The sequence below is a fragment of the Sciurus carolinensis genome, chromosome 7 (assembly GCF_902686445.1).
Source record: "Sciurus carolinensis chromosome 7, mSciCar1.2, whole genome shotgun sequence".
In the NCBI taxonomy this organism is placed as follows: Eukaryota; Metazoa; Chordata; class Mammalia; order Rodentia; family Sciuridae; genus Sciurus; species Sciurus carolinensis.
The window spans coordinates 140,964,179-140,992,050 of record NC_062219.1 but is presented as its reverse complement, the minus strand read 5'-3'; the positions used below and the strand labels follow the sequence as shown (position 1 = coordinate 140,992,050).

Here is a 27,872-nt window from a genome sequence, read left to right as displayed (position 1 = left end):
GCAACCTGTTGAGTGAGTGAACTGTATCCAATTCCACCAGCTTCTACAAAGGAAGAGACACTTCCTTCTTTCAGGTTTCAGGCAAAGATGCTCCAAATAGCCTAACATTTCTCAATCCTGTTTCCTTCTGCTGAAGCAGGAGTCTTAATGGAAAGGCAGGAGGATGTGGTAGGAAATCTCTTTGTTATCAGTTGTGTTAATGTGGGCAAATCACTTAACTGGTTTTGGCCTTTAGTTTAGCTTCTGCAAAAGTCTGATGGAACATGAAGAATTCTGCAGCAGAATCCACACATGCTTCTTTGACAGCTTCATTTTAAAAGACTTCCTAAAATGCTGAATAATACACCTCAGAAGGCCTCAAAATCATCAAGGACATCTATGTTCAAAAACTTGTTGATGAATGAGATAGTGTGGGGAAAAAAAACCAATAAAATAGCTACTTATTGATAATTATAATTTTTAAAAATATTAATTTTTAAAATGCTACGTCTGGCATATATTTGGTTATGCCAGAGAAAGGGAATGTGAAAATTTTAGTGCCATCTATTGGTAATGATTTTTAAATAAGAATTATTATGCACAGTACATGAGTAAAAAATCTTCATTATATACAAATTCCTTAAGGATTTCTGTTCATTATAGAAGAGAGTTTAAGAATGCATTCTAAGGATTTTTTTTCCGAAGCAATTTTGTTTTTTGATGTTATATTATTACACTGATGGATCACAGAAATCTTGTTTGATTTCAGGTCTCCATAAGGACTGTGCATGCAAGGGGGATATATGTGTGTCATATGAAATGTGACTGAAGTTCAGAGAAATAGGTTTCATTTAATAGCTGAATACTGGATGACCTCCCCATTCTTCTCACCCTCTGGCAGCTCACCCCGTGAGCTCTAGAGGAGCCGTCTGCATGCACCGAGGAGTAGCTGCTGGCCTCAATGTGATTTCGCAGTGATCTGTGTGCTCTATGGCTTCCTTCATAACCAACAAATCAATTCCCACTCTACGTATTACACACCCCAGTGGCAGAGGCCATTTATTATCCTTTTGATGGTCATACTCTTTGTACATAACCAAGAAAGATTACAGAGAAAGGAACCAACAGTGGAAATGGGCATGGGGCTATTTCACAGTGGCACTGCCTCTTGTGATATGCCTTGCATGTTTACAAGAATAAAAAAAAAAAAGATGCTCTCTTTCAAGACAGTTTCGAAATGTGGAAGCAGAATTCTTTCAAATGAGATCTATGTCAAGAACAGTATATGGAAAGGTGGTTGTGGATGTAATTTTACATAAATCCACAATGGAATTTCAAGTGCAAATTCAAAATGATTAAAAGGAAAGAACTGGCATATCTTGTTGTCCTATGGACATTGTTTATAAAAATACACCTGATTCCTTTGGTTCGATTAAATTTCTAATGCTGCGGTTTCTTAGACTCCTAAAGACGGAGTCGAGATTTTAACTACTTCTTTGGATCCGCATGTTGTGGTTGTCATTGTTAAACCAATAAAAACAAATATTGAAACGTGTTGACTAGCAATGAGATAATTGAACATTATGAATGAGATATAAATTGTACCTAGTGAAATTTTGGTGTTATTTGTCCTAAATCAAAAGCCTGCTACACAACTATGCGTTTCAGCTGGGCGTGGTGGCGTTTGTCTGTATTCCCAGTGGCTTGGAAGGCTGGGGCAGGAGGATCACAAGTTGAAAGTCAGCCTCAGAAATTTAGCCAGGCCCTAAAGCAACTTCAAGAGACCCTGTCCCTAAATAGAAAATAAAAAGGGCTGGAGATGTGGCACAGTGATAAAGTGCCCCTGGGTTCAATCTCCAATACCCAAAGACACCAAAACCAAAAAACAACAACAACAAAATATGCATTCCAAGTGTGGGTGGGAAACATTTTTATTAGTGAAACTAATGGTGAAAGCATGATTTTGTAGTGCTTTCTGTGCATAAGCACTTCGACTGCTTAGTCATTTATGTCAAAGGATACAGAACAGAACAGTGGAAATTTCCAAAGGTCAAAGAAGCTACTGTCTTTTCTGTTTTGCATCACTTGAGATTTTCCAGTTTTCTGCAAACAACACACTGCCGAGTCTGTATTTAATTTCCTCTTCCCTTTGAAGAGGCAAAACAGTGACAGAATAATTAACTGAAAGGGAGATCATGTTCAGGATATTTTGCTTTAGCCGTGTAGAAGGTTCTGGGTTTCATTTCATATGATGGCGAATGCAGCGAGGCATTCTGGGATCCTTCTGTAAGAGACTTAGTCCCCTGACTCTATCCCTGTGTGCAAAGCACAGTCTCTTGGAGGTCTGCTTCCTGTTTAACTGCCTGTCATTTTTGTCATTGAAAAGCATGCTCAGTGTAAGAATGGTTTTCAGAGAGGTGATGCTTCACATCTTCACGGCCACACACACAGAGAACAGTCAAAGGGAATTGCCGATGTCATGTTAGGTGCCTCCTGCACAGACCAAAAGACTGTGGTCATGCTGTGTCTGTTCGCTGACATTGCTGTAGTCAGATTCCCATTTCCACACTTACCTTCCCTCCCACGGAATTGTTGTCTTCGTATTTGATCATCTTCAGGGAGTGATGGGCTTTCTTGTGTCAAAACTTTTGAATATGTCTGTGAATTGCCTCTCTATTCTGCAGCTTCCCTGGCCTCTGACTTGTGAGTTGATCGCTATGTTGCTGAACTATTTACTTCAGTGCTGGTTTCTCCTTTGGTGACATGTTTATTATTAGTGCTATGTTTGGTTGAGGAATTAACTGAATCATTCTAGAAAAATCTTTCTAAAATAGATGTACACAAGCTCACCCAGAAATTTGGAGCCTCATGCTTATAAAGATCAATTTCAGATTTAATTAAATGCTTGACATATACTCATGATTTTCATTGCTTTAATTAAATATTTACAAATATTTGCATATGCATGTTTATCAGTTTATCAACTTTATTTCTTTTTTAAAAAATTAAAGAAATCATGCCATTATTTGGTCAATTTTTCTATATTTCTTGGGCTTTATAGAAACCCAGACTATTTCAGTGTCACAGTGGAAAATATAGGAAGAGGGGGAAGAGGGAGACTGGACAGGTTGCATATTCATTGTTTTGGGGTACAATGCAGAGACAGCAGTGTCCCAAGTGTTTCCTCCTGTGGACCTAGTCATCAAGCTGACCCTCCTGCCTTCTTTTCCATAGAAGGAAACCAAGGCATAGAGAATTGCACCCAGACCAGCAGATTCCAGAGCCTTTGGTCCCCGTGCTATATATTACTAACTCTGTCACCTACACACGCTCTTGAGGGAGTGATTCCTGATTGTCAGGCACTTTCAGGTGACCTCTCCATCTTCCTTCTCACAAAAAAAAAAAAAAAAAAACCATGATTTTAGAAACTTTGAAAACAACCTTGCTCTTAATCCTAAACCTAGAAAGGAAACCAGAGTTAAATCAGAATACTTTGTGATTGTGCCCTTTTACGTTTGCAGTAGAGCACAGGGATTCCAACTTTCCCACAACCTTACCAATGCTTGTTATTTTTTTCTAAATAGCCATCTTAATGGTGTGAGGTGCTATCTCATTGCAGATCTGATTTGCACCTCCCTAATCCATGCTTTTTTAGATTTCCCTTCCGTCATCCATGACAGCAAAAAGAAATATAAATATTTTCAAGTTCCAGGTATTTAAAAATAATTTCATTTAGTTTTATTGTCTTAGTGTCTTCGCTGTTATTATCAGAATATTTCACTTTGGGTTTTGCTGTAAGCACGGGATTGACCAGTTCCTTCTCTGTTTGTAGCTGTTCTTCAGTGGCTGCTGGTCAGGGATCTGGAGAATTCTTCAAGCATCTCCATTTTGCCCTGGTGTCTGTGATTTCAGAACTTCAGTTAGCTCAATGGCAGAGCCAGGCCTTCTGGTACATCATCTTGCTGATGGCTTCTCTCTGGTTCCTGAGGCTCTACCTGCATTACCTTGGCCAGTGGCTTTTCCTACGGGCCATTTCAACTCCAGTTACAAAGTGAGTGCTTTCCCCTGAAAGTCAAAGGAATGTATTTTCATCTTGATAGGACAAATGAAAGCACAAAGTACCTCTCCTGTCCATTTACCAGAAGACCTAAAATGCAGGTATGATTTGAAAAGGCAAAACTGTCTTCATTTGCGAGCAAGAACTTCTATTACGGTTATAGTCTCATCTTGTGGTTGGCTGTGTGTATACAAATATGTAACTGGTACATCAATATTTATCTAAAATTTAGCAGATTCAAATATGTTCTAATATCTGAGCAGAACCCAAAGAGGAATTTAGCAACAATCTTTTATTCTATTTTGATTTTATCAGAGTAACTTAGGCTGAAGGTATTTTAGAAGTAGCATAAGTCTGATTTATTATCTATGCTCAGAGAAGCAAAGATTGCCTCTTCTACAAAATGATTGAATTCAAACAATTACTAAACGTGAGCTCAGGCAGCTTTCCGGGCCATTATCCTATAGAAAAAGATGACACTTTAAAGGTTATCTCTCCATAAATATGATTCCATAGACATTGTAGATAGACAAACAGATAGATAACAGTACAAGTGAAATTCATTTTCTCAAATGTAGATGGTGCAGATAAAAATAAAGATGTGTGAATATTTTCAATTAAGAAGACTGCAAAGAACTTTAAGAGTTTATGAAAAGGAATATATGTGTATACCTGTGTGCATATAAAGTTTTCAATAGTTTTACTGAATTAAATCACAACTATGTATGTTACACAATATGCAAATTTTTATATATTAAATAACTAGTTGGTTTTTTTTTTTTTTTTTTTTTTGGTACCAGGGAACAACTCAGGGGCACTTGACCACTGAGCCACACCTGAGCCCTATTTTGTATTTTATTTAGAGACGTGGTCTTACCGAGTTGTTTAGTGCCTTGTTTTGCTGAGGCTGGCTTTAAACTCAGGATCCTCCTGTCTCAGCCTCCTGAGCCTCTAGGATTACAGGTGTGCACCACTATGCCTGGCTAGATAACTAAAATTTTTAAGCAGGAATTTTTACATGAATAGTCCTGTCTTATTTTCTTCTTTCTTTCTCTTTTACTCTTCTTTCTTTCTGTTTCTGAAGCAGACAAGAAAAAAATTTTATATGCTTGGGCTACTTGCTTTTCATTGTTTGCTTTTTCATTCTTCACTGGAAAAGGAAGCCCTATTTTTATTAGTTTTAATAAAATGAGACTGCAAGAAACAAGTAGACAGCCCAGTTTTACCGATTTTTTAAGCAACAGAGGACCTAAGATATTATGTTGGGTGCAGTGGTACAAGTCTGTTATCTCAGCAACTTGAGAGGCTGGGGCAGGAGGATCGCAAGTTCAAGGTCAACCTCAGCAACATAGCAAGACTTTGTCCCAAAATAAAATAAATAAATAGAAAATGCTGGAGATGTAACTCAGTGGTAAAGCAACGCTGGGTTCAATCTCCAAAACAAAAACAAAAAAAGATATTTTAAGATATCTTTCTGGATATCATCTTGGTCCATGGTCTTGAATTGCATAATAACTCTTTGTCACATCTTAGTTGTAGACATAGCAATAACAACATAATGAACATTTTTTCACCCTCTCTGTGTTTCACGTTCAATCAATGAAGACACATGATTTGAAATTCACAGTAGTGTAAGAACAAAGCATAAAACTCCCTTTGAAGCAAAAGTCAAGGAATGGATATAAAGAACCTTCAAGCAGAGCGCTGATAAGGAGGATACACGAATAGGATTAACTATGAAACAGCTTTACTCAGCCTGAGACTCGGGGGAGAGAAAACTTAGCGTGAAAGAAGTCTCAGCTTGCACAGAGTTGTGGTGCCAAAGCCTGGGTGGAGGCTGCTTGAGTTACTGGGCTCTGCTTGGACTTGACCTCTAGGTCCTCCGCTTGTGTCAACTTGACTTCGTAGTACAAGATTTTGGTTATGAGTGATAGTGGTTTTATTGTTATTATATTTGAGAGTCTCTCTAGAGGAACCATAGGGCTACACTAAAATTGAAGACTATTTTATTAAATCTCTCTCATTTCTGTTGACAGTGATTCATTAGAAAATCCACTGGTATATTTTGCATTTCAAATAGGCTTCTAATCAGTACTATGCACTGCAGGGAAGCTCTTAGCTTCTAGACTGCTCTGCTCAGTGGCTTACATTGACATACTTTCTATGGTTAAATAATTTCACCATAACGATGAACCTGTTAGAACTCACCTTTTCCTTGATGGTGGAATGTTTAGGTGGTACTAAGGGGTCAGGAAAAGAGAAAGACTTTTAACAATTTGGGGAAGATCTTAAGTGTATTTTCTATATTAAAAAAAAATCAGATTGTTCAGTCCATGGGCATTTTAACTCTTGTTTATATGCACGGGATTGCTTTGTTTTCCTACAGATTCCACTTTTACCCCCACACGGTTGAGCTTTGCTACCCGAGTTCTTTGCTTAGCATTGAGGAGGAGCTGCCTGTGGTTGTAGTAGGACCCTTGATGCTGAACGCAATCATATTCCTCTTGGTTCTGATCAGATGGGGCTGTCAACTACTGTTTGCCTCCTGCCTTGACGCCTTGTCAAAATTGATCATCACCATGGGACTATGGACAGTTCTGGACCCATTGGCGGTGTTTATAGTGGATACTTTCCTGGGGGTAAGTCAAATAAAATAATCAGGAGATGAGTTCTTGACACAGAATTTAGCTTTAGTGCATAAATCAGTTGACATGGTTTCGATAATGACGAATGTTCGATATTCATCTTAAATTGAAGTTATTACGTCTTTTCTCATAAAAATATCATGGCTGTCCAACATAATCAATTTCAGTTTAATTTGAACTCTCTGAAATAAACACTTTTAAAATAAGTAGCCAACCATATAGAAGATCACATCCAAACTTTGAAATAATTACAAGGAAATTGTATTTTATAACTTTTTTGGTACTAAAGATGTTTGCAGGTAAACTTTCAAAAAGTAATTGTATAATAGTTCCTTTAACTGGATAGTTATTTATTTGATTAATGACACAATAGACCTGTGTAATAACTATACTAAAGAATATTAAGAGTTTTTAAAACATTTCCAAGTAATGCATTTTTATTTATTTATTTATTTTATTTTCCAAGTAATGCATTTTTAAAACTCATCCCATAGGCATTTATTTTGACTTTTGTGGTGGTTGTGAAATGACAGACAGTGCAATTTTACCCTAAAACAGAATTCTAGAATTTCATAGTTATGAATTTGTGCCCAATGATCTATAAAATAATGGTAATAGTAATTCTAATGTTGGAAATGTGCTTTAAACTTTTTAAGCTTCTTCATATAATGACTTGATTATATATTTGCAACAAAACTGAAATTTGTAGGGCAAGCAGTATTCTTATTTGGGGAAGAACCAGCCACATAGAATCCCTTTACTTATCTAACGTCATATAGGCAGCTCGGACTGTAACCAGGATAAAACCAAGATACCTGAATTCTGAGGCTGGTGTTTCTTTCATTGTTTAAATTTCTCTTTCAAACTTTGAGTCAATATATTGCTTTGTAAAATCAAGTGTATGCTATTCCTGATGATAATTATTCAATTTCATTAAAATATTTCAATTATCAATGAAGTTCAGTACTGTAATTTGAAGCAAAATTGATATGGATAATAGGGTGAATTTATTGCCATATCTGAATCTCTAGTTGCTTTGGATTTGCAAGGCCTGTGATTTCCTGGTGAGTGCTACTTTATTGTGTGATCCTCAAACTTCTTTCTGTATGTAAGAATTTATTGCAGGTTTTAGTAAAAGAAAATTTCTGGGCCTCACCCCAGGGTTTCGGTTTCTGCAGTTCTGCAGTAAAGCCCAAGTTTGCATTCCCCCAAATTCCCAGATGATATTGATGTTGTTGGCCTGGGGACCACAGTTTGAGGACGACTGACACAGTTGCATAGGAAAGTTCTAACAAGCAGACTAGGAGGATCCAGAAATACCAGAATAGCTTGTGAGACACAAACTCAGCATAGACAAAACTCAGTGGGCCTATGTTACTCCCCTGCCTCTTAACCACAACCCTGCCAACCTGTAATTTAGCAACTTTAAGTTTCATTTAAGTTGTCCAAAGTTTTACATGAAATTATCAAAGAAAAATTGAAGATATTGGCAAAAAGTGGAATAGTTCAAGTCAAAACCTATTTTAACTTGAAGTCAATAAAGTTTTAAGTAATTTTAATAGGCGAAGAAAGGAAATACAAATTTTTTTACTAACGTTTTGTAACTGTAGACCTGGTCATACAATCTAGCCTTAAGTAAGGGAGCTAATGGATACTGTGAATTAATCAATATGATTGAATATTCTGTTAGAAATTATCTTAAATTATGCAGTAATAGTGCATAAAAGAAGTTTCATAATTGGTATATATGTATTTCATCTGTATTCACTGTACCAAACAGATCATAGAGATGGGGTGTTTTTTGATGGACTCTACTTAGCAATTGTCTCTGAAATTAATTCTGCTGTTTCTAATGTGCCTTTAGAACTAAAGATGGAGATGCTATGCAAACATTTATAAACATTCATGGAGACACGTTAGATCCTGGGTTCTGTAACAGGCTGCTCAAATCAGAGAACTATTTTTATATTGCTCTCAGGCTATGGTATGCTAGAGAAGTGCTTCTCAAAGTTCAGTGTGCTTACAGACCCTCTGGGGATCTTATTTAAATGCTCACTCTGAATCTCAGGACCTGAGAGTCTACATTTCTTGTAATTTCTGGATGATGTCAATGATGCTGGTTCCATGGACCACATCATGGTGCTAGCTACCTTATCAAGGTGTCCTTTTCCTTCCTTTTGCTATTTGCTAGACTGAGCTTTCAGTTGCTGAGGATCCAGGGCTGCTCTTATCCAAACTGGGGTTCTTGAAGCTCTGAGTCCACTGGTATCTTTTCAGGTCTCATATTGGGAATTCTATCTATTCTATTCTAATCTATTTCTGAGTGAAAATGACGTGTGCTAGAAATTCTTAGAACTTGTGGACCTGGGCAATTGTTGATAGACACTTTAACATGGGTATTATATGTTACTAAAATATACTCAGAACAGTGCACATTTCGTCTACCCAGGCATCCAGTTTGCTATCCTGCACTAGATAGAGTTGGGGGTAGAACCACATGCTAAGGAAAGGCCATCTGTACTTGGAAGGCAGAGTTGTTTTCATGTGTCAGCAGGTGACTCTCTCTGAAACCTCAGTACCACGGAACACCTTGAAGACATGGCAAAAGAGGGAGACTTTCAGGCCAGGTGTGGTTGTGTTTTCTACACCATCTCCAAGATGTCTTCACCCTGTGGATTCGCCTCCTTGTGATTCTGAGTAGATCGAGCTGGAGTCAGCCAGATTCTGTTGACATACTTACTCTCAGTCTCCAATCTAGCAAAGAGAAGGCTGAGCCATAAAGGTTTGTTGAGCTGGAGACTAGAGAGGATGCCATCTGCATTCCTTAGGAACTATGTCCCATGGCACCTCCTAATCGTTCCCAGAGGCCTGATGTTCACATTGAGTAAGTGTGGTACTGGGACCCAGTCCACTGCAAAGCCACAAGGGAAGCCATTTGGGGGCAATGAGCAGCTGTCCCTTATGATCTTCTGAGGACTCTTCAGAAGGAACATCTATAGCCCTCATGGAATGGCTTTTCTTATTTCAATCATGTCCCTTGGGCAGTTTAATAACTAACCAGTCCACTGTTTCCAAGGCAGCTGACAAAATGAGCAGACTTAACTGACCGTGGGGCCTCTGATGTGATCTGCAGGAAAGCAGCCTCCAGCACGGTCATCTCAGAACCAGTTCAGAGGTCTGTCACCTGATGAAACTGACTTGGATTCTAATAGATGAATATAGCACCCCTATCTCTTTCCAGATGGAAAGAAGAGCTAAAACTTTATTCCAAGTCTCCACAAATTATTGACTCTCTAGTTAGAATCCATCATGTTTCATTGCCAATGACATATATTTTGCTATCTTTTAAAAATCTCTAAAACTGTGTGCATTCCTCAGATCAGCAACCCCGGAATCTCCAGGGCACGTGTCGAAATGCTGTTGAGCCTACCTACTGATTGAATTTAAATATGCATTTTAACATGCTTTCTGGCAGTTTGACAGCACACTGAAGTTTGGAGAGTACTAATCTAAAGCAGTGGTTCTCCAAGTGCAAAATCACGGTCCTTGCACAAAACTACTGAGTCAGAAACTCAGAAAAGAGGGCTGGCAGAATGGATTTTAATGGGGGTTCTGATCTTCATTAAAGTTTGAGATCGCAGTTATAGATTGAAGGTCACTTGTTGACTTGGGTTGCCTGAGTCCATACCTCAAAGTTCTTCAGCACTTCTTAGCAGGTGAGGCTGAGAATAATCTGTGTTTGAACCAGTAAGAGTAATACTACCTAATTTTACTGATATTTTCTATTCTGGATTATTTCGTTTCTAGAGATCTACAAAGAGGTATGATAGGTAGAGTGGTTTCAGATTGAAGCACTGACTGGTGCTGTTGCTAAAAATACTTTGTAGGTTTCTAACTTTGCAGGCTCAGAGGTTGGAAATGCATTCCTTCTTAGTACCATGCACAAGAATTCCATTGAATACAAAAATGTGTCCTCTGTAGCCAGTCATGTAGTGCACATTTACACTCCCAGCTACTCACTAGGGCAAGGCAGGGTGATCTCTTGACCCAAGAGTTTGAGATTCCCATATCAAAAGAACAAAAAACCCTTCCGCTGCCTTATCCTTATCTCTGATTAAAAATGGAGGAAAGATTTGCTATTGAATATTAAAATGATCATTATGCATACATTGATTGGACATCTGCCCAGGATTTTAAAAGATGTAAAATAAATATAGCATTTGTTTTCATCAGCTTTTTTGCTGCTATAACTAAATGATCTGACCAGCACAATTATAGAGGAGGAAAGGTCTATTTGAGGGCTCACGGTTTCAGAGGTCTTAATCCATAGAAGGCCGGCTCCATTCCTTGGGTCTGGAGGTGAGACAGAACCTCATGGCAGAAGAGGGTGGCAGAGGGAAGCAGCTTTGTATCATCAGGAATCAGAGAGAGAGAGAGTCCACTCTCTAGATACAAAATATATACCCCAAAGCTACGACAATCTCCTCCACCCATCAGGGGTTAATTCACTGATTGGGTTGAGACTCTTACAACCCAAATATTTCTCCTCTCAACCTTCCTGCATTGTCTCACATGTGGGCTTCTCACATGTGGGGGACACCTCACATTCAAACCATAACAGCATTGTTTTTACCCTCCATTTAAAGAGATAAAAATAACACACAGGGAACAAAGGCAGATCAAGATAGAATGGAAACACTATCATTCAACAAATAATTTTTAAGACTCCCTGTCTTAGGCTATTTTGTGCTTCAGTAACAAAATGCCTGAGACTGGGTAATCTATAATAGACAGAAATGTATTGTTTCATGGTTCTGGAATCTGTGAAGTTCAAGATTGAGAAGTCAGCATCTAGTGGGAGACTTCTTTCTGTGTCATCCAATGGTGGAAGGGCAGACAGAGAACAAGAGAGCAAACTCACAGCCGCAGACCTTTTATAACTGACATTAATCCATTCTTCATGACCTAAACACCTCTCATGAGCCCTAATCTCAACACAGTTGCACTGGGCATTACATTTCCAACACATGTGTTTGGGGGACACCTTCAAACCTTTCCATTCCATTAGAAATGAACGTAGAATAGTGGAGGGATGGAGAGTTGCAGGCAGGGGAAGCAGGGTTCTGGTCCCAACTCTGCCATTTGTTACTGTCTCTAACCTTCAATTTCCACAGAGGCATCATAAAAAGTATTAATATCTCCAAATAAAAATACCTACTTTATTCATTTCTCAATACTGTCAGCTGACTCAAATGGGAGACTAACCAGAAACACACCTTGAAAAGAGCACACATAACATAAAAGGAACAAAAATGAGAGGATCCTAATGAGGTGATGACCCTGTGCTGTGTGGGTGACACGAGCTGGAAGGGTCATTGCCCTAATGACTCAGACAAGAACTTACAATCCGGTGGGCAAAGCAGAACACCCAAGAGACATACTATGGGCAGGGTCTGATGAATGCCATTTCCAGGTACATGGCTCCTCCCTTTACATCCTTCAGGCCTTTTGCTTACATGTCCCTTTTTTTAATGAAACCTTTTCAGGTGGCAATATTTAATAACACACCCCATCCTTCCTGCTGTAGTTTGCATCTTGGATTTCCACCAGGGCCCGCATGCTACAGGCTAGGTCAGCTGTGGCACTACTGGGAGGCCAATGGAACATTTAAGAGACTGGGCCTAGTGGAAGGAAGTTAGGTCATGGGGGTGTGCCCCTGGGGGATATGGGGACCATTGTCTTTTCTTCTCTATCTCTGCTTCCTAGGGAGCATAAGAAGAGCAGCTCCCTCCCCACCATGATGTGCTGCCTCATCTTGGGCCCAAAGGTATTATTAGGGCCAACCAAGTATGGACTGAAACTTCTGAAACCATGAACCAAAATAAACCTTTTGTTCTTGTAAATTGTTTATCTCAGGTATTTTGTAACAGTGATAGAAAGCTGACTAACATACTCCTATGCCTTTTCTCTGCTTTATATTCTTCTTCACAATATCACGCTTTGATATAGCATATGTTGTTTAATCTTATTCTCATATATGCTTATTATCATTCACACAAACACACACTCACACACACACACTACTTAAAAGTAAGCTTCAAGAGCACAGCATTTTTGTCTAAATTTACTTACCATATGTTTTCTGAGCTTAAGTACACCTAGTTGGTTTTCAATATATGTGGATCAAATGAGTGACCAGCATCTTTTGATTAGATCACGTTATTGACCACAGTTATATCATTCTGTTTTTGTTGCTTTGTCAATGAATCCTGTATTTATTTTTTTTATCCTTAAGAAACTGCAGAAAGGTAAAATCTGGAAAGTGGGGAATGGATGGCAGCCTTCACCTTCTGCTTAGAGTCCTAGAAGCAGATCCACTTCTTGCAGATAGACTGACTAATGGTATAAAAATAAATGCTACATTGTGACAGCCAGAGAGGCAGTAGTTGAGAGCTGTAACATCTGAATTCTAGTCATTACCCAATTACCAATTTTGGCATAGGGAAAATACAAATCAACCTGTCTAGTCTTGTTTTCTTTTTTACACGTATGTGATTTGGATTACCTACATTTTAAAGGTGCCTCTTTAAGCTCGATTTAGATACTTATTAGATAAAAAAATAAAAAATTTCTTCTGTCTCTTTTGTTTTGCAGAAAACATACATTATTTTACACTTGTGTTACATAATCCTTCCAGTTGATGTCATAGGAGTCAACTAAAGAATGCATGTTTTATAAAACTCAAGGTCAATGATGCAATAGGATGATGCTATAGGTCCATAGTAATTTGTATTTGTCTTTAAAGATTCCATGGCCTGGCATTCATTTTTAACTTACTATAGAATATGTTTTTCCTTCCCTAAAAAAAGGGGCTTATTTTTAAATTAACCTAATGTAAACTTTGGTTTTCAAGCTCATATTAAATAGCCTGATAACTTTTTTATAAGTTTCTAAAATAAGCCATCTCTTTTATGCATAGCCCAAATTAAATTCCTATCAAATCTGCTTCAGAAATAAAGGAATCTTTCCACCATCATATTTAATTTCTTCATATCTTGTGCTCATTAAATTCAGAAGTTAATAGCACATAAATAAAACATGGCTTTGAGTTCATGAATTGCATGTTGAGTGCATGCATTTAAAAGCTTAGCAGGGAAAATAAGAAAAACCTGGTAAACCAAGCATGCAAAACCCAGCCTTTTTTTTTTTTTTTTTTTTTTTCCTTTTTCTTTGTGCAGCTAAAGATCTGGCAATTTTCAGCTGTGAGAAGATTTAATTTAAAAACAAATTATGGTATCATAGAGTCTTTGTGTCTTTATATTAATCTAAGTTGAAAATCATTTTCCCTCCTTTCTCTTTTAATCTGTGTTCTTCTGTCAGAGGCTTGCGCATGACGGGGAGATGCCTATAGCCGACGCAGCCAAGCTCTACTGGGTGTTTGTAAGAAGCAGGCAGCCAGGGATTCTTGGTGTGATCATCACGATGCTACTTTACATTCTTCTGTTCATCATTTCTTCCCTGATTTTGTATCTGTTTTGTCTCAGGTAAGGTGCTTCCATGATTTTATTCTGAAGAATAAAATATGTTTTATTTTAAAACATTTAAAAGAATATGTTTAACCCTAGTCTTGGGATGCAGTTAGCTTATGCAAATATGGTTAAAGTTAGTGACATGTGTACATCTCTCAGGTGGCAATGTCCATGATGATGTGCAACGCCCACCAGGAAAAGCAGCCAAGAAATGATTTGACTTTTGCAGAAATATGTCCCCCATGAAAGAGAGGGCTGATTTTGCTGCAAATCATTATACTTATTTCTGCAAACTAAGACTCAACATGCAACCAGTTATCCCTTGATATCCAAAGACATGCTGGGAAATTTCCTGGGAAGCTTGTTTCTGATTCTCTTTTTCTCTGCCTTCCAATTTGGTTTCTTCTCACCCTTCCCACTGCCCACCAGAACTCACCAATGAAAGAATCAATCTGCAGCATTGATCCTGTACGTCACAGGGTCATCAGTTCAATAGGGTGTATGTGTGTGTGTGTGTGTGTGTGTGCATGAAGAATGATAAGACAAGCAACAAATAGAGGGCAGTAAAAGGTCTAGGCAGACGTTTCCTGTTGATTGTTTTTCTGCTGGGCAGGAGCTCTTCAGTTTGGTGTAATTCCCTTGTTTATTTTGTATTTTTTGCCTCCACTTCTGGGGTCATATCCATGAAAACATTGTCAGGACCATTGTCATGAAACTTTCCCCCTGTTTTCTTCTAGGAGTTTTCCAGTTTCAGGTCTTACATTCAAGTCTTTTTAACATGAGTTGGTCTTTGTATGTGGTAAAGGTAAGAGTCTGTCCCGTGCAGTGGCACACTCTTGTAATCCCAGTTGTTCTGGAGACTGAGGCAGGAGGATCAAAAGTTCAAGGCCAGCCTCAGCAATTTAGCCAGGCCCTAAGCAACTTAGCAAGACCCTCTCTCTAACTAAAGTATAAAAAAGGACAGGGATGTGTCTCAGTGGTTGAATGCCCCTGGGTTCCATCCCTGGTCCAAAAAAAAACAAAAAAACAAAAAAACAAAGATATGGGTCCAATTTTATTAATTTTTAAAATCATTTTAAAATCTTTTCCAAAACTAAATTTTTGAAATGTATTTGTTCTTTTTTATATATGTCAGTAGAATGTATTTTGACATGTTATTCATAGATGGAGTACAACTTCCTTTTCTTCTGGTTGTACATGGGTATCACATGGGTTGTGTAATCATATGTGCACATAGGAAAGTAATGTCTGAGTCATTCTGTCTTTCCTGTTCCCATTTCCCCTCCCTTCATTCCCCTTTGTCTAATCCAAAGTATTTCTATTTTACCTTATCCCCAATTGTGGGTTAGCATTCACATGTCAGAAAGAACATTCAGCCTTTGTTTTTTTGGGACAGGCTTATTTCACTTAGCATGATAGCCTCCAGTTCCATCCAATTACTGGCAATTGTCATAATTTCATTTCTTTTCTTTTTGTGGCTGAGTAATACTCCATTGTGTGTGTGTGTGTGTGTGTGTGTGTGTGTGTGTGTGTATCACATTTTCTTTATCCATTCATCTGTTGAAGGGCACCTAGGCTGGTTCCATAGTTTAGCTGTTATGAATTGAGCTGCATCACTGTAGCATGCTGATTATAAGACCTTTGGGTACATACCGAAGAGTGGGAAAAAAGGGTCAAATGGTGGTTCCATTCCAGGTTTTCTGAGTAACCTCCATACTACTTTCCAGAGTGGTTGCACCAATTTGTAATCCCATCAGAAATGTATGAGTGTACCTTTTTCCCTACATTCTTGCCAACATTTTTTGTTATGTATATTCTTGATAATTGCCATTCTGACTGGAGTGAGGTGAAATCTCAAGGTAGTTTTAATTTGCATTTCTTTAATTGCTGGAAATGTTTAACATTTTTGCATATATTTGTTGACCAATCACATTTCTTTTGTGGAGTGCCTGTTCAGTTCCTTTGCCCATTTATTGATAGGGTTATTATTATGATGTTTTTAGTGTTAAGGTATTTGAGCTCTTTATATATCTTAAAGATTAATTCTTTATCTCAGTTTCAGGTGACAAAGATTTTCTCCCATTCTGTAGACTCTCTCTTCACATTCTTGTTTGTTTCCTTTGCTGTAAAGAAGCTTTTTAGCGCAATTCCATCCCATTTATTGAGTCTTGATTTTACTTCTAGTGCTTTAGGAGTCTTGTTAATGAAGTCAGTTCCTAAACTAAGATGATGCAGATTTGAGCCTACTTTTTCTTCTAGTAACCACAGGGTCTCTGGTCTAATGCTTAAGTCCCTGATCCACTTTGAGTTGAATTTTGTGCAGGGTGAGATAGGGGTCTAATTTTATTTTGTTACATATGGATTCCAGTTTTCCCAGTCTTATTTGTTGAAGAGGCTATCTTTTCTCCAATGGATGTTTTCAATGCTTTTGTCCAGTATAAGATAACTCTATTTACATGGGTTTGTCTTTCCATGTCTTCTACTCTGTACAATCTGTATATATGCCTGTTTTGGTGCTAAAACCCCCATTTTTGTTACTATCGCTGTGTAGTATATTTCAATGTCTGGGATTGTGATGCCTCCTGCTTGAATTTTTTTTTTTTTTAACTAAGGATTGCTTTGGCTATTCTGGATCTCTTATTTATTTATTTATTTTTTGGTACTAGGGATTGAACTCAGGGGCACTCAGTGGAGTTATATCTCCAGCCCTTTTTTGTATTTTATTTAGAGTCAGGGTCTCACTGAGTTGCTTAGGACCTCGCTAAGTTGCTGAGGCTGGCTTTGAACTTGCAATCCTCCTGCCTCAGCCTCTGGAGTTGCTGGGGTTACAAGCATATGCCACCATTCCCTGGCATTGGGTCTCTTATTTTTCCAAATGAATTTCATGACTGCTTTTTTTTCTTTTTATGAAGAACGACATTGGAATTTTAATAGGAATTGCATTAAATCTGTATAGTGCTTTTGGTAGTATGACCATTTTGATAATATTAATTCTGCCTATCCAAGAGCATGGGTGATCGTGCCATTTTCTAAGGTCTTTTTCAATTTCTTTCTTTTAGTGTTCTGCAGTTTCATTGTAGAGGTCTTTCACCTCTTTTGTTAGGTCAATTCCCAAATATTTATTTCAGTGAGGCTATTGTGAATGGGACGGTTTTCTTAATTTCTCTTTCAGTTGATTCATCACTGATGTATAGGAATGCACTTGATTTGTGGGTGTTAATTTTATATCCTGCTACTTTGCCGAATTCATTTATGAGCTCTAGAAGCTTTCTGGTGGACTTTTATCTCTCTCTTCACTAGTGTGGCTAAGAGTTTATCAATTTCATTTATTATTTCAAAGTACCAACTTTTGTCAATTTTTTTGAATTTTTTTTCTCAATTTCATTGATTTTGGCTCTGATTTTAATTATTTCCTGCCTTCTACTGTTTTTGGTGTTGATTTGTTCTTCATCTTTAAGGGTGTTGTGATGTAATATTAGGTTATTTATTTGTTGACTTTCTATTCTTTTAATGAATGAGCTCAATGTAATGAACCTCTTACCACTGCCTTCATTGTGTCCCACAGATTCTGATACATTGTATTACTCTTCTCTTTTACCTCTATGAATATTTTATTTCATCCCTGGTTTCTGTGCTATCCATTTGTCATTCTATAACATGTTATTCAGTCTTCATAATGTATTATTTAGTCCATCCAATAGTATATTATCTTGTGTATTCTTTAGTTTCTGTTTATTATTTTGCCATTGATTTCTAATTTCATTCCATTACGATGTGATAGAATGCAAGGTATTATCTCTATTTTTTTTTTTTTTTTGTATTTGCTAAGAGCTGCTTTATGGCATAAGATGTAGTCTTTTTTAGAAAGGATTCATGTGTTGCTGAGAAGAAAGTGTATTCAGTCTTTGATGGATGAAATATTCTATATATGTCTGTTAAATCTAAATTATTGATTATATTATTTAGTTCTACAGTTTCTTTGTTTAGTTTTTGTTTGGAGGATCTATCTAATGGTGAGAGAGGTATGTTAAAGTCACCCAGTGTGATTGTGCTGTGGTCCATTTGATTCTTGAAATTCACATATGTCCTTGAGGTTTGGGGCATAAATATTTATGATTGTTATTGTCTTGCTGATATATACTTCCCTTAAGCAGTATGAAATGTCCTTCTTTTTACCTTCTGATAAACTTTGGGTTGAAGTTCATTTTATATGATATGAGGATAGAAACCCATGCTTGTTCACGATATCCATGTGAATGATATGTTTTTTACCATCTTTTTACCTTCAGTCTGTGAATCTCTGCCTATGAAGTGAGTCTCTTGGCAACAGAGACTTTGGGTCTTTTTAAAAAAATCCAATCTGCCAGTCTGTGCCTTTTGATTGATGAGTTTAGACCATTTACATTCAATATTATTATTAAGATATGATTTTTATTCCCATTTTGGTTTATTTCTGGTTTTTAATTTGAATCAGTTTCCCCTTTGATTAACTATCCCTTTAGTGTAGTTACCCCTTTGCTGTTTTTAACATTATTCTTCATTTCTTCTTCATGAAATATTTTTTTTCTGAGAGTATTCTGTAGTATAGACTTTCTAGTTATGAATTCTTTTAACTTTTGTTTACCATGGAAGCTTTTTATTTCCTTGTCAAATATGAAGTTTAATTTTGCTGGATATAAGATTCTTGTTTGGCACTCATTTTCTTTCAGAGCTTGGGATATAATATTCCAAGACCTCCTAGCTTTGAGGATCTGGGTTGATCAATCAGCTGATATTATCTGGATTAGTTTCCCTCTAGATCTAATATGACATTTTTTTTTTCTGGCAGCCTTTAAATTCTATCCTTATTCTGTATATTTTCATAATAATGTGCCTTTGTGTGAGTTTGTTGTAATTTTGCATATTTGAGGTCCTGTAAGCCTCCTCTATTTGATTTTCCCCTTCATTCTCTAGGCTCGGGAAGTTTTCTGATATTATTTCATTGAAAAGATTGTGCATTCCTTTGGTATGTATCTCCACACTTTCATCTATCCTGCTCAATCTCAAATTTGGCCTTTTCATGATATCCTACATTTCTTGGAAGTTCTGCTCATGGTCTCTTAATATGTTTTCTCCATGGTCAACTTTGTTTTTAAGATTATATATTTTGCCTTCATTGCCTGAAACTCTGCTTTCCAAGTGTCTGTTGTTCATGCTTTCCTTGGGATTCTTAATTTGGTTTATTGATTCCTTCATTTCAAGGATTTCTGCTTGATTTCTTTTCAGACTCTCTATTTCTAGGTCTAAGTGATCTTTCACTTCCTGTATTTTTTCCCTGATTTCACTCCTTTCATCATCCTTTACCTTGTGGATCAGTTTAACTATGTACATTATAAACTCCTTCTCTGATATTTCTTCCACTGTGGTGTCAATGGATTCTGTTATTGAAGCATCCTGATTTGTTTGTGGCACTTTGTTCCCTTGTTTTTTTTTTCATGTTATTTGTGTGTCAGCACATCTAGCAGTATGGATCTGAGGCAGTACACTTTCTACCCTGTGGACTTCTACTGTTTCTGAATGTTTCCAGTACCTTGCCATTAAGGGGGAGACAAATCAAACAACATACAGTGTTAAACAAAATATCTCCTGCTAGATGGCTACAGTTCTGTCACAATAAACAGAACTGATATGTTAGTGACTTCAATAAAAACAGTAAGTTTTCGAAAGGGTTTACGATTTTGAATGGTGGACAAGGAGAGAACATAAGTGGTGTAGGATGTGATCATTATGAGAGAGGAGGAGAGGAAATAGAAGTAAAAACATAAAGGAAGAGTGAAAGAGAGAACGACAGAGATTGACTGTTAATAGAACAGAAAGAGAGAATCAAGGGAAACAGATAAGTGAGAGGAAATATACATATAAAGTAACAATTTTAAATATTAAAAAGAAAAACTAAAAATAAAAGAATACAAAACAAAACCGAAGTATACTAATCAGATATCATGGTCCTCAATAACTGATCCATGAAAAATAACTGGTGTCAAAAATGCTAGAAATGTGAGAGAGAAAAAAAAATCTTGATGAAACGTTGAAGAATTGTTTCTGCTGGAGATGAAAGGATTCAGCTTCTCTGCCGTGCTTGCTGTGCCTTCAGGGTAGTGTTGCGAGGGTGAGGGGATTAATCCTGGAAGTGGAACTCCTGGAGGTGGGGTTTAGGTTTAGGTAGGCTCCAGGCTCTTTGCTGAATGCCAGTTGGTCTGGAGATTTTAAAAATCAGCACACCTCCAGGGCCCAGCTGGTCCATGCTGGGAGACTGTACTCCAGGGCTCACCCCTCAGTTCCACTTGTGTGGGGGAGGAGCCAATTCTTAGTCCACTTTTTCACTTTCAGTCCCCACATTTCCTGGTCTTGGCTTCAATCTCCAAATTCAGTCTCTCCTGTCCCCGCCCTTTTGAATTTCTGGTCGGACATGTCTCTCACAGCCAGTCCTGCAAGCAGCCGGATTGGAAGTGGAAGGAGAAGCTGGGTGGATTTCCACAACCAGTAGTCCCCTGTGAAAGCCTCTATCCACATTTGATTTTCCCCTGATCTCTGAGGCACATTCTCTGTCTGTTTTCCAAGCCAGATTTGGATTTGCCAGAAATCGGCTCCCTCTGCGGCTAGCCCCTGTGCTGCGGCTGCAAAATGGTTCCTTCCTCTTTCCTCCACACGCCACTGGGAGAGATGTGATTTCTCTCCTGTACCAGGATATTTTGCAGTGTACCTTACAGTTTAGTCGAGTAGTGTCTTTGCTTTCCTAACTCTCTGTACCTAGACATGCCTTCGTCCTCCACAAAATGTGGCTTCCTTGAATTCTCTCATTGCTTTATTGTGTTCACAGAGGGACCATTCTGGCTGGTATCTCCAGCTTCTGCCATAGCACAGGAGCTGGGAATTTCTTCCTTATTTTACTATATTCAACCCCCTGAGATCCAAGTCTGTTTTGAGTGTCGTGCCCAGTATTAAATTCTAGTAAAGTGCCCACCAATTTTGTTCATTCACCCACCATCCTGAGAAGCTGCCTGTCTGCTTTTCTTGGCTTCATACCATGAAGCAGACAGGAAAGTGACCTCTCTATTCCACCATCTTCAGCATTTCCCCAATTTATTCTTTTGCCTGTGGCTATCCAATTTATCCAACATCCTTTGCTGAAAGTCCTTTCCTTATCATGTGTTATTAGTGCCATTGGTGAACACAGGCTGACCATACATGTGTGGGTTCATTTCTGAGCCCTTTATTCTATTTCATTAGCTCATATCTGTCTTTATTCTGAGTCCATATTGCAACTTTGTAACATAATCCAGCATTCCCTTTTCTGGGTATTTGTACAAAAGAATTGAAATCTGGATCTTGAGGACATATTTGCCTTGCTAAGTTAATAGCATTCCTCTTCACAGTCCTCGGGATACAGAGCAGCACGAACCTATGTCCATGAATGGATGGAAAATGAGGTCAATGCCTACAGTGGAATGTTGTCCTGGTATAGAAAGAAATTCTGTCTTATGCAGCACTGTGGATGAACTTTGAAGACATTATGTTAACCGAAATAAGCCAGTTACAGAAGGAAAATCACTACAGATTTCACTTAAATGAGGAATCAAAAATAGCCAGATTCACAGAAATAGTGAAGAGGAAGATGATTAGATGATTGCCTGAGGCTGAAGGAGCAGGGAAAGGAGGGGATTGCCATTCAACAGGCGTACATTTTCAGTCATGCAAAATGATCACGTTGGAAAGATCTGCTATACCACATTGTGCACACAATTAACACTACTGTATTGTGCACTTATACATCAAGAGGGTAGACCTCATGTTGAGTGTTCTTACTACAACTTGCAAGAAAGTGTTAGGAAGCGATTAACACAGGGTCCTCGGGAAACATGGAGAAAAGGAACCAACACAGGTCCAATGGAGGCTGGGGGCAGAAACCAAAGACTTCAGTGGGAATATAACACTGGAGCAATTTTTAAAGCTTTCCTGTAATCAAATTGGGGGTGGGAAACAATCAAACATGCTAGCAGGCAAAGAGAAAAAGATGTATCAGTCAGAGTCTTGAGAAAGTATGCAGTATTTGGAAATCCAAAATTCTCAGATATGACTGAAATTGAGGATATGGACAGATGACTGGGATGAGAAATGACTGGGAAATGTGGTCAAGATCCAGATGATAGAAGTTTCCACTCTCATGCTACAGAGGTTGGATTTGATGGTAAAGCAAAGACACTGAAGACTTTTAAATATCTTCAATTTGAGAAGATCACTCTGCCAATAAAGAAGGAAGTGGATTTGCCTGCAGAGGTGTAGGAAGCAGGAAAATTTAGTTAGAATCTACTAAAGGTGTCAGGAACCTTAACTAAAGAGAATGACATTGCAAATGGAAAGTTGGTTACAATTAATAATTAAGGGAAGGATAGAACTAGTTGGAAGTTGAAGGTGAAGGAGAGAGGTTGACATATAGTACAATCTCAGGTTTGGGAGTTTGGCAGATGCCTCAGAGACAGGCATTAGATAGAAAGTAAACTTTAGAAATGGGTATGGTAGTGCATGCCTGTAATCCCAGAGACTGGGGAGGCTGAGGCTGGAGGCTTGCAAGTTAGAGGTCAGCCTCAGTATCTCAGTGAGTCCCTATCTTGAAAGAGAAAATAGAAAGTGCTGGGGATGTAACTCAGTGGTTAAGAATGTCTGAGTTCAATTCCCAGTACTGTGAGATAAACAAGAAAAAAGAACATAAACTTTTAGGAGATAAAGAATTAAATTCCCATTCAGATTGACCTTGAGATATCTGTGGTGTTGCCAAGGGAACGTATGCCATGAGAAGTTGGTAGACAAACTATGATTTTGTGTGGTGGACCTTGAGCTTCATTGCCTTGCAGGAATGAGGGGATTAACTGAGTTCAGAAGGAGGTCGAAGGGTCAGCACTTGCCCACTCTTTCTTTTCTCTGAGAGCTCTGCACCCAATGGACAGCGGTTAGAAAACGAGAGCTTAAAAAGTGACTTTTAAAAACAGGTATGGCTTGAATCTACTTCTACATGAAAATTCTACAGGGAAGGGAATTGTTACTAATGACCTAAGCAAAGGAGGATGGTAGGTTTAGGAAGGTCTCCATGACATGCGGTGGAGCGGAGGCAACCTCGCACGGAGAAAGCCCTCGTCTCATGATGCGATAGGGGAGAGGCGAAGGCCAAGGCAGATGCCAGGAGGTTTGCGGTAGGATGCAGGGAGGGTTCACATTTGATCGCCATTCTTATTGGAAGAGGCGAACTCCCTCCTCCAGCCTTCCTTCAGTAGACAGATCATTCTCTGATGTGGCCCGTAGGTCACTAACAGCTGTAGTAAAATTGCCTGACTCTCCAGGGCATGTGTGTTATTTAGGTCCGGGCTTGGTTTGTGCTTTGGCATGTCATAAGTGCTGTATGTCATTTTCCCAAGGTCCTTCCTTCCCTGGGGAAGGCAAGAGTCTTCCTTGATCATTCCATTTCCTTTTGACCACTTGCTTGCAGTGTGTCCTGAGGCAAGTTGTCTCATTGCTAGAATTTAGGCATCCCCTTGTATAACAGGGTAAAAATAACACATATGTGTAGATTTTATAAGAGGCTCCACATGAGTAACCAGCTGTATTATTTAAAACGACGAGTGCTTCCAAGAGAAGTTAAGGAAATAGAATATTATGTCATGTAGTTTAGATTTAGTTGAAGTAAAATTCGCCAGATAAGGTTATGTATCATTTATTCCCACACCAATGCCTCTCTTTTCACTTAAAATAAAAAGAATGTTTACAACCATACTCTTCACTGAGATATATATTTTAATCATCTAGACTCCTTGTGAAGGACCCAAAAAGATGCAGAATTGGTGCACCAAATAGTTAAGATTTAATATTTTGCTACCCAAAGCAAATGGGCTGTTTTGCTTTAACAAAGAAAAGAAAGCTGTCCCCAAGGGAAAGTGTAGGTAGGGCTGGGAATCTCAGTAATGGACACAGAATGATTAAGGTCAAAGGAAAGGTGAATGAATGCCTGGGAATTAGAGAGAAACTATCTGGAAAATGTAGGAGAAATAACCCACCTAGCTCCTACTGTTCTGTCATGTTGGAACTGGGCATGCTCAGTTAGCCAAAGTGTTTTTCTTTTTTTAAATTAGCACATAAATTTATATATTTTTAATACCTTTTTCTTTTTAATTTTGATTCATTGTACACAAATGGGGTACAACATTTGTTTCTCTGGTTGTAGAATCACACCGTTTGTGTAATCATACATGTACATAGGCTAATAATGTTTGTGTCATTCTATTATCTTTCCTTCTCCCCACCCCTCTTTTTCCTCTATACAATCCATCCTCCCTCCATTCTTGCATCCCCATCCCTGTTATGTATCATCATCCACTTATCAGAGAGATCATTCAACCTTTGGTTTTTGGGGATTTGCTTATTTCACTTAGCATGATAGCCTCCAGTTCCATTCATTGACCTGCAAATGTCATAATTTTATTATTCTTTATGACTGAGTAATATTCCATTGTGTATATATACCACAGTTTCTTTATCCATTCATTTATTGAAGGGCATCTAGGTTGGTTCTACAATCTAGCTATGATGAATTGAGCTGCTATAAACATTGATGTGACTGCATCACTATAATATGCTGATTTAAAATCCTTTGAGTATAAACCATGGAATAGGATAGCTGGGTCAAATGGTGCTTTCATTCCAAGTTTTCTGAGGAATCTCCATACTGCTTTCCAGAGTGGCTGCACCACTTTGCAACCCCACCAGCAATGTATGAGTGTGCCTTTTTCCCCACATCCTCACCAACACCTATTGTTGCTTGTGTGTGTGTGTGTGTGTGTGTGTGTGTGTGCTTTATTACTCTTTTATGTGGTACTGGGAATTGAACCCAGGGCCTTGTGCATGCCAGGCAAGCACTCTCCCAACTGAGCTATATCCCCAGCCCCCAAGTAGAGTTTTGTTTGTATTTTAGAAGCAGATGCCCTTAAGATTTTCTTCCTTCCTTCCTTCCTTCTATTTGTTTTGCTGGGTTTGTTGTTGTTGTTGTTGTTGTTAATGATAAAGTAATTTCCTGCAGGGAAAATATCTGTCTTTTCCGTCTTTTCTGTCTTTTCCCTATGCATCAATAAAGTTCCTCCAGTGTGTCAGCAGAAAAATCTCTTCTTTCTGCCATTCACAATGCATCCTTCTCTGAAATGGCATGATGCTGGGTGGACCAGTTCTATGAAGAAAGAGCTGTCCACAGCAGATGTGTCTGGTCAATGAAATTGGGTTTTGCACTGGCGTGACATAATAAAGAGACCCAGACATGGTAAGAACTTACCTTCCTGAAAAGTGCCAATGTCGAGCACGTTGACTGATTTAGGTTAGAGTGCAGAATCCAGAGGTGAACACAACCAGCCTGAGTCTTTCTGTGTTTTTCTGCCAGGGCTGTGGGGACAATAGTGAAAACATAGCTGGCCTTATGGGAACACCAATGAAATCAAGTCTCTTGTGCTGGTTGTTGATAGAGAATTTTGTTTAGCTCTGGGCACCGGAAGCTGCACATCGTGGGCTCTGTTGTGCAAGCCCAAGATTGGGCCCTGTCGAGGCCGGCTAAATGGCTGTCATTCCTACAAGAGCCTGAGTCATTTCTTGCTGAAGGAATTCTACCAGAAAAATTCCCACTCCCATAGCTGCGCTAGGAGAGGTGACTTGGGGAGGCATAATTATTTAGATTTGATTTTCTAGTTCTTAAAAAAAAACATTAATTTTTAAAATTTTTTACAGAGTGCATTTTGATTCACTGTACATGATATTTCTTATTCTATGAAGAATAAATGTTATGTAGGCAAAAAATGAAATTGCAGAAAAGAATCAAGAAGTAAATGAAAAGCACACCAATAATCTCCCCATCTGGACAAAACATTGCTAATCTTCTAGTAAATTTAAACCCATCTTTTCCCTATGTTTATTTATTTTTACAAAGTTGAACTTATGTACTATGAGTACAACTTCATGTGATGATTTTCAATTTAATATCATTTGATACATATTTTTGTGTTCTTTACTAACTTCATAAACTTGCAATGCCTGTATGATATTTAAATAGTTCTTTATTGCTGGAAGACAATAGTTTGTTTCATATTTTATGCACCATTTAAATAATTCTGATCAACATCTTAAGGTACAGGATCTTGTCCACATTTTAAATTAGTCTTTGCGTAGGATCCTAGAGCCCCATGCATTTTGCTTCAGAGTGTGTGATGTTTCTAAGACACTCATTAGGTGTTGCAGAATTGTTTTTAGGAAACTTTATGGATGAGGAGGCTTACTGAACTATATTTACATCACGCAGTAACCTTTTTAGTCTAATACAGAATTTCATACTTTTTCTAAATATGCATTCCTTTGCTTACTAGTTCGACACATTCTTAATATTCTCATTACTCATTTGTATTTCCTTTCCTGTGAATTGCCTTTCGAGTGCTGCTTTTTTGCTTCATTTTCTATAGATCTTTCAAAAGCTTTTTCCTACTCGGTTTTATGAGTTTTATATATATTAACAGCATTCACTCTTTTGCCATAGTTTGAACAAATATTTTCCACTTCTTAATCATGGTCTAAGTTTATTTATTTATTATTTATTTATTTATTTATTTATTTATTTATTTGTTTGTTTGTTTTTAAAAATAAATACATTTAAATTCACACAAGGTAAAATTACCATTTTGCTACTTAAATAACCCAAATTTTTAAAAAGCCTTTCTCAGTTTGAAGTTTTGCAGTTGTTTCCTTCTTTGTTTATAAAGTTTGATTCTTTTTCCATTGAACTTATCATGGGCCAAGTGGAAGTCAATGGAAATGGATAATGTCAAGATCTAAAAGGAGCATCCTTTTATCTGTTACTTTATTGGTGTATCGTTTAACTTAATATTTTCATTATCTTTAGATATTGATTATTTTGCTATCCTATTGAGTTTTATTTTAAGTAGTTTTGAGTCTTCTGTTTCTAGAATGATGTACCAAGTGAACTTCTTTGTTCTAGCACTTCTACTATAAAATTTATCTTTCTACTGAATGTTCATTTTTAGGTATTTACCATAAGGGTGATGGATGGGGTGACACCGAACCATGAAGTTGTGGTATCTTCCATCTGAATAAAGTCTCCAAATGTGGTCTAATTATAAATACTTAATCTGCATAGTACCAAAGATCTACAGGCTGTTTACATAGTTCTATATAGTTTGCAGAGAATGAGCAATCATAATTTCAACCTTAGTTAGATTTGGTTAATCTTTTATGTTCCTGGAAGCTGTACACAAATTTAAAAGACTGGTAGTCGAGTTAATTAGTTTTGGGGGGTGCTTATATCTTCTTAATCATTAACTTAATAGTGCTAAATAGCCTTGTAAGTTTTAGCTGCTGTCATTTATTACTTAGAAAAATTAATTTGGATTACAATAATTTAAAGATGGGTTTTGATGAGAATATTATGAGCATATTCAGTGTCTGGGGAATATGTATGAGATAATCAAAGATTTTCTACTTTCTGAATCAATCTTCATCATGTTCCTTAGGAAAGGCAAATATTATTTAGCAGGTTAAGGGAAAATGACTAAAGTTTATTAATTAATACACAACTAAATAATTTTC

The 27,872-nt window shown here is 37.8% G+C and overlaps 1 protein-coding gene across 1 annotated transcript in view; it reads left to right on the top strand.

The window, feature by feature from the left end:
* Positions 1-27,872, top strand: part of LOC124989453 (uncharacterized) — a gene marked incomplete at its 5' end in the record, with an annotated part of 306,958 nt that overhangs the window by 197,746 nt on the left and 81,340 nt on the right. Inside the window, 3 exons of the mRNA XM_047559286.1 lie at positions 3,812-4,030; positions 6,423-6,675; positions 14,062-14,225. Coding sequence (XP_047415242.1) covers positions 3,812-4,030; positions 6,423-6,675; positions 14,062-14,225 — 636 coding nt within the window. The remainder of the gene's footprint in view (positions 1-3,811; positions 4,031-6,422; positions 6,676-14,061; positions 14,226-27,872) is intronic.